The sequence below is a fragment of the Thamnophis elegans genome, chromosome 8 (assembly GCF_009769535.1).
Source record: "Thamnophis elegans isolate rThaEle1 chromosome 8, rThaEle1.pri, whole genome shotgun sequence".
NCBI classification, from domain to species: Eukaryota; Metazoa; Chordata; class Lepidosauria; order Squamata; family Colubridae; genus Thamnophis; species Thamnophis elegans.
In genome coordinates this window covers 9109379-9120409 of record NC_045548.1, presented here as the reverse complement: position 1 = coordinate 9120409, position 11031 = coordinate 9109379, and the positions used below count along the sequence as shown (strand labels likewise).

At 39.7% G+C, this 11031-nt stretch overlaps 1 protein-coding gene across 1 annotated transcript; it reads left to right on the top strand.

Moving 5' to 3' along the window:
- Window positions 1-3142: 3142 nt before the first annotated feature.
- Window positions 3143-9892, top strand: LOC116512115 (transmembrane protein 14C-like). Its single transcript, XM_032222393.1, has 5 exons — window positions 3143-3283; window positions 4987-5063; window positions 6223-6324; window positions 8087-8174; window positions 9580-9892. The coding sequence occupies exons 2-5, from the start codon at window positions 4988-4990 to the stop codon at window positions 9635-9637; spliced, it is 324 nt and encodes a 107-aa protein (XP_032078284.1). The 5' UTR covers window positions 3143-3283; window position 4987; the 3' UTR covers window positions 9638-9892.
- The last annotated feature ends 1139 nt before the right edge of the window (window positions 9893-11031 follow it).

Below are 11031 nucleotides of genomic sequence, written 5' to 3'. Positions count from 1 at the left end.
GAAAAAAGAACACAATTAAAAGAAATAATATAAAGAAATGACTTCCAATTTTCATTACAAACAAATTCAGTAACCCTTCTGACATATGACTGTTGCAGTTGTCCCTAAGTCATGGGATCAACTTTTATGACCTGACAAGCAAAGTCAATGAAAAAGCCAGTTTCACTTAATACTGTTACTAACTTAACAACTGCAGTGAATCACTTAGCTATGTCAAGAAAGGTGGTCAAATGGGGGCAAGACTAATTTAACTGTCTTGCTTAGCAACAGAAATGTTGGGCTCAATTGTGGTCATAAATTAAGGACTACCTGTAGTGTCCTTTAAAAGGCTCTGCCATGGTTGCAAATAAGATGGCTCATCCCTTGTCCCCCAGTGCTTAAACTCAAGGAAGAGCATTGGCCTGCAATTTCCTTGCAAGGAGCAGCCATCTGGAGCACATGTACACGACCTCCTGCTCATTCCTTATCTAGAGAGATTTTGAAGAACCAGTCTATTCATCAGTTCTTCCGTCTTTGCTATGGTCCATCAGCTCCACTTTTGCAGAAGCATCTTCAGTTCTCTATATCTTTCTCAGAAGTCCCCAGCCCCTTCTTTCTGCTTCCAACTCCTGGTGCATTGAAATTAAAAGAGTTTATTTTAGCATCTGAGATAGAAAAAAACTAGAATTCCCCTGCCTATATCAACAGTTCAATAATACATGAAATAATAAAATGACATTTTAGGGAACCCAGCCTGATGTTTTCTTATTCTGCTCGTGGTAAAATTAGCAGTGCTTTCAATGTTGAACCTGGAATAGGATAAATCTCAATAGCTTCATAAGCACACATAACCCCTTTTACTATGATTCTCTTGAAAATAAAAATTGAACAAGGTAAATAATTTTAATTAGAAATAACTAGGAATTGCAGAAGAAAGATTTTAACATGCCAGTTATTTGCTCCCAATTAATGTTACCTTTACTTGAAAATATGTTTGAGGAGTTATCGAGAGATTTTGAATATAAAAAATACTGATTTGATGAGCAGAGCAGTTGCCTTTTTACCCATCTTATACTTTCCTACTCCTAATTGTTGACTACAGCACAGAGTAAAAAGCTAAAAGTACTCTAAGGCAATTGAAAGAGTAGTGATACTTAGATGGTGGAAGTGTATTCCACTTGTCTATATGTGCAAAGATTAGTGGTAGAATTTGGATTTCCATTTGGATTTGTGGCTTCTAATTAATACTGGGACTGAATTTCAGGGAAGTGGAATGTAAATACATTTTAAATACATTTTAAAAATTTAAATACATTTTAAATACATTTAAATACATTTTAAAAATTTAAATTGAAGATTTAAAAAAATCTAAAAGGAGAAACTAAAATGGAATCCATTGAAAATTTGTTATCAAAGAATATTGTGGAATGCTGAAATAAAAGATATGAAAACGAGGAAAGCAAAACATCGAGAGACAAATATAGGCGAATAAAATCTATGGAATAGAAAAGAGTTGAAAAGAGTATCTGCTGTATGTGAACTGAAGGAAATATAATTCAGGGCTGTATTATATAAACATAATGTGTACTCTGGTAAGTAAATCCCATTACGTTGAATAATAACAATGTAATTGTAGGTGTTCATATATTTTGGGACGCGGTGGCTCAGTGGTTAAGACGCTGAGCTTGTCAATCAGAAAGGTCGGCAGTTCGATGGTTCGAATCCCTAGCGCCACATAACGGAGTGAGCTCCCGTTACTTGTCCCAGCTTCTGCCAACCTAGCAGTTCGAAAGCATGTAAAAATGCAAGTAGAAAAATAAGGAACTACCTTTGGTGGGAAGGTAACAGCGTTCCGCGCACCTTCAGCGTTTAGTCATGCTGCCACATGACCATGGAGATGTCTTCAGACAACGCTGGCTCTTCGGTTTTGAAACTGAGATGAGCACCGCCCCCTAGAGTCAGGAACAACTAGTACATATATGCAAGGGGAACCTTTACCTTTGTATATTTTGGGCACTTGTGGATATTCGGCCAGAATCGGATATGATTGACTGGATAGAATCATCACCAACTGTAGATAGGGTTCCAATTTTAGTTCCATCATAAATGTACAGATAGTCCTAGGCTTACAAAAGTTCATTTAGTGACCAAAGTTACAACGGTACTGAAAAAAAGTGACTGATGACCATTTTTCATACTTATGACCATTGCAGTCACAATTTACATTTGGATGCCTGGCAACCTGACTCACATTTATACGGTTGCAGTGACCCAGGGTCATGTGATCCGTTTTTGTGACCTTCACAAGCAAAGTAGATGGGGAAGCCAAACTCTCCTAACAACCGTGTTACTACCTTAACCCACTGCAGTGATTCACTTAACAAATATGGCAAGAAAAGTTGTAAAATGGGGACGGAACTCACTTAACGTATTTCTCACATTGTGACCATACATTTTGGGCTCCGTTGTGGTCGTTGAGTTGAGGACTACCTGTACTTGAAACTGCGTCGCACTTCATCATCCCAGAAATCATTGGTTAACCTTTTTCTAAAGCTGTGCCAAAACTGTGTGCGCGCACCCACCCATCTGTGCATATGCGTGCAACCCTCACGTGCATGGGGGGATAAATTTTCACCCTCCCCAGGTTCTGAAGGCTTTTCTGAAGCCTGGGGAGGGCGAAAACGGCCTCCTGGGCTAATCCTATCTTTGTTATGTAGAGTAGACTAGTTCAGGCTTTTTTTAATGGCCCCTTGACAAAGGTGGGGGCTATTAAGAGTGAGTCTGTTTCTTGCCTAAAAACATGTTTCTCCATTTCTTATCCAGGGATAAGAAATGCCTTTTTCAATATTTCCCAGGATATTTCATTTTTCTAAGAGAGGGGTGGGTTTTATCTTCCCTACATTCCATTCAGACGTCCTGACCCTCAACACCCCCGGAATAAGACAATGGCAACACTGCCGAGAAACTCTTTTAAGAATGTGATCCCCAATACAAGTTGAGATCTTGCTGAAAGCATCTTAACTTATTGTAATGTATTTGCTTCCTGCAATTCTTGTAAGATAGAGGCTGAAAACTCTGGGCAATACGCCGTTTGGCCACAGCGTTTGCAAAAAGGGGAAGGGAAAAATAAATAAATAAACCAGCCCGCAACTCCGGGCATTGTATTGCTCGGCCCGTGTCACGTGTATTGCTCTCCTGCAGTTGTTGAACTCCCGGGTTAGTTCAATAGTAAAAGGATCGTTTGACAGCAGTCTTGTTTTTCTTGCTCTGCAGCCCTCTTGTAATTTTTTTCCTGCACCAGAGGGTAAGTAGCCACATTTAATGGAGATTCCTGAGGTTTTGCATTCATGACTCATGAATGCATTTGCATTTGAGCCGTATTAAAAGTACGGCAAAGGTCAAGAGACTTCCAGGTTGCTGCGTAATATGTACTGTATCCCCGGATAAGTATAGTTTGATAGATGATGAAGTTTTAAGGCAATGCATGCCTGCAGCTATAAAATCAGGTATTATTGAAAACAAGTTTCTATGGAGATCCTCACTCATCCAAGTCATGGTTGTTCCAGGGGTGCTTTTTCAAGAGGCAATTGGACTTTATGGGTCTTTCTTTCTTTCTTTCTTTCTTTCTTTCTTTCTTTCTTTCCTTCCTTCCTTCCTTCCTTCCTTCCTTCCTTCCTTCCTTCCTTCCTTCTTCCTTCCTTCCTCCCTTCTTTCTTTCCCTCCCTTCCTTCCTTCCTTCCTTCCTTCCTTCCTTCCTTCCTTCCAAGCAAAATATCTTCAAAGGGGAAAAAAACCCTGGAAACTCCAGTTGCTTCTTGAAAAAGCATCTTCGAGTGGGGATATTGAAGGCAAATTAACATTTCCCGTAAAATGTCACAGGATTGGCAGTTACATTTTGCCACTTTGCTCTTGTGGTTTAAAGGCTACAAACTACAAAATCAGAAGAAATTGAATTCAAGCCAGCCTTTAGGGTTTGACTATGGGCCAGTCCCTGTCTTTTTAGGCCAATTCACCTTACAGGATTGTTGTTGTGGGGGGAAATAGAAGGAGGAAAGAGTATTAGGTATGTTTACTGCCTTTATTTAAACAAATAAATAAGGCAGGGTATAAATAAATAAATAAAATAAGAATAAGGTCCCTGATTATATCCTCTTGATTTATGTAGCACTTTTCCTTAAATTACCTATACAGCAGGGTAGCTGATCACTTAACAGAGATTGTATGAGACACACAATAACTGCAGGTTTCATACATTGATGATATCTGGGATGAATATGCCCCCCCCCCTTTGTATTCATCCTTCCTCTCTGAACTGCAGAATTTAGCTCAAGGTAACTTAACAAGGTAATAATATAGGCTGAGAATCTTGTTATCCTGACATCTGTTTCTTATTCTGTTTTTCTTCTAGTTCATTACCCAGCCCAAAAGTGAGGAAAAATAAATTGGCTAAAAGAATATGATTTCACTGTTTTGTATTTAATTTAATGTAATACTGATGTAAAGCATATTGAATATGTAAAAGCATATTCAAAACAACCCTACATAGTTACACAGTTTATTCCGCCTTTTCATCGTACAAAAACGTATTTCTCTCCACAGAAGCCATGTACAATATGCCAAAATGCTAGCCCAAACTGACTGATATTTTTTCCCCCAGAATAGTTAGTGAATCTGAAGTTTATCCTCAAGTAAGGAAGCAGCAAGCAAAGACATACAGACTGTCTTTTAAATATCCATCCTAAAGCTTGGAAGCATTTCTAGAAATAATTTTTTAAGGTTTTCTATATATGCTATGGACAATTTAACAGCAGAGCAATAAATAATCTTAGCTACAAAGGTAAATTTTCAGGCAACAATTGTAAGAGCTGAGAAGATGAGTGATAATGTAATTTAGCTCTCAGGTTTTCCACTAATTAATGTATGTCTAACTTGAGCATTAGTCTCAGGAGGATTTAGTCTCTGATCATCATCAATATGATCCAGCTTAAATGTTGTGTTACGTTCCAGGATGGGGTTGGACTGGATTGGATTTGGCTACGCAGCTTTAGTAGCTTCTGGTGGAATAATTGGCTATGCAAAAGCAGGTAAGAATATTGGTGTCGATCATCGAGTTCTTAAAATGTAAAGTTGTGAAGTAACAAGGTTTTTTTTTTCTTCCCAACATGCATTTTTCAACCTGCATTCTGATAATAAGCTGCTGTTACTAGTCTTGTGATAAGATGGTGTTTAACTGTTGCAGGGAATAGATTCCTCCTATGCGAGATACTGTTTTGGGGTGATAATCTCACAAAACAGCTTCTGCTGCTACATACTGATATCTTATATTGTAACACCCAATTTTGTGTGGTACAAGTGACATCGCTTTTGTCTTTATTAATGTGTTGTTTTTTTTCTGTCTTACAATTTGATCTACTGAAGAGTTCAAAGCAACCCTCTTTGGATAAGTAGTGCTGAGGACAATTTATTACTTTAATTAGTGTTTGAAAGATCCATATTCTGTCTAGGATTCATGAAGTTTAAAAAAATAGATATTTTTTCATCAATTAATGGCACACTTTCAGTTTCAAAACTGATCTATGAAGTATGACTGATGGTTTCTTGAAAATCAATAAAGCTAATGTATTTTAATTTTAAGTTTGAAAGAGGAAAAAACATGCTTTTTAATTGAAGTTTCTCCATTTCTAGAGTGCTTTTTTTAAAAAAAAAAATTGAATAAACATTAAAAACAACTCCCATCCAGTCACATGGGCGGCAAGCCACTCCCACAAAGGAGGCCACACCCACAGAGTAGGTTCGAACAATTTTTGAAACCCACCACTGGTATAAATGATGTCCCCCGACTAGTGGTAATTAATGCTTCCTGTGTATTAGATTTTACAAGGACATTAACACCCCATTGAAACCTTTAAAAAAAATCCCAACCAAGGGTTGTAATCAAAACAAAATACTATTGCTTGCCCAATGTCTATTTAAGAGCCAAGGTGGCGCAGTGGTTAAATGCAGCACTGCAGGCTGACTGCTAGATCAGCAGTTCAGCGGTTCAAATCTCACCGGCTCAGGGTTGACTCAGCCTTCCATCCTTCCGAGGTGGGTAAAATGAGGACCCGGATTGTTGTTGGGGGCAATATGCTGACTCTGTAAACCGCTTAGACAGGGCTGAAAGCCCTATGAAGCGGTATATAAAAATCTGCTATTGCTATTGCTATTATCCTTAACAATGACAGTTCATTTTGTTTATTCAAGGTAGTGTCCCCTCTTTGGCTGCTGGTCTTCTTTTTGGTGGGATAGCTGGACTTGGAGCATACCAACTGTCTCAAGACCCAAAGAACATTTGGCTTTCTCTGAGTAAGTCTACCTGAAACAAATAGATACATAAGACTCATAAATATAATTATTACAAGCCTTTGACAGGGTCGGAAGGGTCCTTGGAGGTCTTCTAGTCTAACCCTCTGTCCAGGTAGGAAACCCTACACCACTTCATACAAATGGTTATCCAACGTCTTCATAAAAACTTCCAGTATTGGAGCATTCACAACATCTGGAGGCAAGTTGTCCCACTGATCAATTGTTCTAACTATCAGGAAATTTCTTCTTAGATCTAAGTTGCTTCTCTCCTTGATTAGTTTCCACCCATTGCTTTCTTGTTCTACCCTCAGATGCTTTAGAGAATAGCTTGACTCCCTCTTCTTTGTGGCAACCCCTGAGATATTGGAAGACTGCTATCATGTCTCCCCCTAGTCCTCCTTTTCATTAAACTAGACATACCCAGTTCCTGCAACTGTTCTTCATATGTTTTAGCCTCCAGTTCCCTAATCATCTTTGTTGCTCTTCTCAGCACTCTTTCAATGTGTTTAATACCATTTATTCATAAGAGTACAATTGATTTTGCTCAATAGCCGCAAAATCCTCCAATAGAATTTCTTCGATAGGAAATTGAAAAAATCCTACGCGTTTTTTTAAAGTAAGGGAACTAATTTGCAGTAAATTAGGGAAGATATCAAACGCTGGAACAAGATACTATTTTGGAAACCATTTGAACATCACATTACCAAAAAGTATATAGAGGCTCTAATAGGTTTAGTTCAAATCCATTATGTTAACCATTAACCCCTATGAGCTATCTCATTCCCCCAAGAAATAGATGTTGAATAGAATGAAAATGGAGTTTATTATTCAGATTTATTGGGCTGGTTTGGTTTGCTCAAAAAACTGAAGATGCTTCTTGGACGAGAAGTGAAACATCTTCAAGGAAAAAGCAAAGTCCACTTGCTTTTTGAAAAAGCAACCTCCGGGATGTTTGCTCGATTTACCATCGTAGGCCAAAAAATCCAAAAGAGAGATATAAAAAAAGGCAAAAATACATCTTTGAAATAAAACATAATTTTGAAAACTAGATAAAAAAGAGGACTGTTGGAATATGTTTGAGGTAGAAGTGCAAATATTCTTTAAAAAGTGTTCATTTGAGAATGTTGCAATGTAGGAGTGCATCTTTTGACTCAGAGAGTGTTTAGAGATAAGATATTAAGTGTGGCCCGACAAAACCGCGCTCGTCAAAATAGCGGCGATAAAACCGCGTCGCTAAAGCCGCAACGTCATCACCGTGATGTCATCATCGCGGCGACAACAGTGCGGCGACAGAAGGGCTCTTTAAAACAGCGCGGCGGCAGAAAGCAGATTTAAATTAAGGTAAGGGTTAGGATTAGGCTTAGGGGTTTGGTTTAAGGGCTCTTTAAAACAGCGCGGCGGCAGAAAGCCGATTTAAATTAAGGTAAGGGTTAGGATTAGGTTTAGGGGTTTGGTTTAGGGTTAGGTTTAGGGTTAGGGTTAGGGTGCTTCGGAAGGCGCGGATTTGCCCTCCCCAGTTATGTCATCGCGCTAGGGTCACCTTTTTCCTTAGCGCTTCAGATGGCGCGGATTTGCCCTCCGCGCTTATGTCGGCGCAGATAAGGGCTTCGCGGTTTTGTCAGTGAACCGATATTAAGTGAATATTGTTGGCTTTTCATTAACATCCTTTTCAGATTGGCAGTTCCTTACAGAAACACCCATGAGATAATAATGCATCGCATGTATTCTGTTTTTTAATATATTTAAATTTTTTTTTCATTAGTTGCTTCTGGAACCTTAGCTGGCATTATGGGAATGAGATTCTACAACTCAGGGAAATTCATGCCAGCAGGATTGATTGCTGGCGCAAGGTATTAAGCTGGGTGCTTTTATGTTCTCACTGTTGCATGAAGGGTATGATTCTTGTGTTAACTTTTGAGGGAGCTTTATGAAACGTACTGAGATTTATGTCTAAGGATACAACACCATGCTACAACTGTGCTTTTCAAAAACTGACCATTAGTAGAAATGGCTTTTTAAAATTGTAATAGTTTTAGATTAAATAACATGTTTATCAAATATAACCAAAATGACATTGAGCAATCCCATAATTTTGGAAACTCTGGGACCGGAGTACAGTATATCCAAAATGTTTCTCTTCCTCTTTCTTCCACCTACTCCGACCACAAGTATGTACGTTATTTTCAGGCTGAGGACCATAATTGGCCATTAAATGATATGTCAGCGTGTGATCAGAAATAGAAGAAGGAAGTGGAACAGAACTAAGTTAGGCTTAAGTTAGCTTTAAATTAGCTTTCAGTTAGCATTGCTAATACCATTCATGTGATTCCCATGCATTTAACAATTTTTTCCCCTCTGTCACATTAAAAATGACAATTTAATAGCAACTGGAAAATTTCTTTAGCCTCGCAAATCTTTGATTATACAGTCTCAAGTTATAATCTGCCTCCCTTTTTCCAACCAACTGCCTTACTCTAAGCCACAGGTGTCAAACCCGCGGCGTCACGTTGCCCTCACATGATGTATCGCGATGTTTTTTTCCCTTCACGGAGCTGGGGTAGGCGTGGCTTGTGCGTGACGCATCCGGCCCACAGGCCACCAGTTTGACCCCCCCTGCTCTAAGCAATGTTTCTCAATGTCTTTGAGCCTTGGCAATATTCTGGCTGGGGAATTCTGGGAGTTGAAGTCCACACTTCTCAAAGTTACCAACCTTGAGAAACACTGCTCTAGAGTAAAGTGACCACAATGGTTGCATGTCAATATCTCTATCAAGAACATTTCTTGTTTGCATCTGCAACAAGCTACGGTGACACCAAAACTAGGTCTTCTTGCAGCACCGTCATTATGTGTTCATACCTGATGTCTGGTTGTAATGTGGCATTTCCATGACTTTATTTATTTATTTAATTATTTGTACAAATAAGTGAAGGTTATTTGAACATATCCAACACGCCTTCCTCCTCCTACATTGCCCACAACAACAACAACACTGTGAGGTGCACTTGGCTGAGAGAAAGTGACTGGTCCAAGGTCATCCAGCTGCCTTTTATGGCTAAGGGAGGACTAGAACTCACAGTCACCTAGTTTGTAGCCTTGCACCTTAACCACTAGACAAAGTTTCCCCCCACCAATGTATTTGCTTTCCCCTCTTTGTCTCCAATTAAACCCCAAACCAGAATGTTTGAGATAGGACATTCATGTCAAAAATTTTCTATTTTCTTTTATTTCCCATAAACTGTGTTTCTTTCTTTCAAGTCTGGTGATGGTTGGAAGACTTGGGCTGAAGATGTATGACAAACCCCACGAAGGATAACAGGCCGCTCTCTGTGGCTAAGAAGACAGCTCACACATCAGCTCAAATATGCCACGCTGAACTCACCAAAGCACATATCCTGATTTTTTAAGTGACCAGATGCAAATGTGTTTGTGAATATAGACTTTTTTATACAAGCATTTCTTTCTCCATTCCAGTAGGAACTATTGATTAGTATAGTGTTCTGACCCTCCTCGTTCCACACCAAAGCACACTCCGAGCCAGAGATAAATTACGGCCTTTAATTAACAGACAGACAGGTCCTTGGCAGCAACCCAACACAGACAAGCTTGGGCAGCAATAAACACAGATAAGGCTTGGCAGCAATCCAGCCTGCCGAGCTCATACAAAGTTCCCCGACATTCGATTCTGTGTTGACTTCTGCAAAGAGGGGTGTGTGCACAAGTAGTCTTTTTATAGTCTGGAGAGGAGCCTAATGACCACCAGCTGAGTGCAATCACCTCCTGTAATTGCATAATTGTTCCTGACACCTATTAGCTCTTCGATGGTGTGCATCCAGGAACAACTCACTACTGGCTTCCGGCTCACTCTCCCTTGTCTCCTCCCCACTGGTCCAAGGCTCAGGTGCCTCCTGGTGGCCAACCAGCCTCTCTGTGCCCTGCTCGGGGTCGGAACTCTGTCCAGGGTCCTCCAGAGCTGACTCATAGGGCCCCTCGCTGTCGGAGTCTGGTGGCAGCTCCAACGGCTCCTGCTGGGCCACAATAGTGTAGTAAATTCTTTTTTCATATTCCTCAAAGTGATAACAAGAGAAGTAGCTGGAAAAAGGCAAAGAAGTAGGTTGGTTGAGCTAAGAGAGAGAGAGAGAAAAAAAAATAGGGTCAGCCAATATTCCTTTCTACTCCTGTGTTTTTTATAGAGTTGTGTGGGCAGGGTGCTGATACTATTTGCTAGCGTCACATTATCTCACCCATCCCTTGCGTAAACATTTCCAGTGTGAAGGAACCAATGAGCTTTCCCTTGCCTGCGGTGCTCCAGATGCTGAGGTCTCTGCGGTTGCCTTAAGCCATCTTACCATAACCTCTGTATTGATCTGATTTATAGGAAATACACCATTTCATCATTCTGAACCAAGATGGTCAGTTGCTGAAATGAAGGGGTTTCCTGATCCATATGCAGGGAAGATATCAGGATGAAGCAACAATAGATTGAATGTTGAGCTCTTGGTTTGTCCCTGAAGAAATGGAGATCATCTTCCCTCTTTCTAAAATACTTCTAAAATAAATTGTGTTTTGTGAGTGAGTCTCCATGGAACATAAGTACTCTTGTCTTCTTTCTCAAGCTATTGTTTATCAACTGTTTACAAGAAGGGGTTGAAATGCAATCTTTAATCATGAATCCGTGCTTTGTCAAAACCACTAAATTTGTTCTTATCT

Excerpts from the sequence above, each read along its gene's own strand:
- LOC116512115 (XM_032222393.1), top strand. The coding sequence starts at position 4,988 with ATGGGGTTGGACTGGATTGGATTTGGCTACGCAGCTTTAGTAGCTTCT. Across the intron at positions 6,325-8,086 it reads GAACATTTGGCTTTCTCTGA|TTGCTTCTGGAACCTTAGCT; the intron begins GTAAGTCTACCT and ends TTTTTTCATTAG. Across the intron at positions 8,175-9,579 it reads GGATTGATTGCTGGCGCAAG|TCTGGTGATGGTTGGAAGAC; the intron begins GTATTAAGCTGG and ends CTTTCTTTCAAG.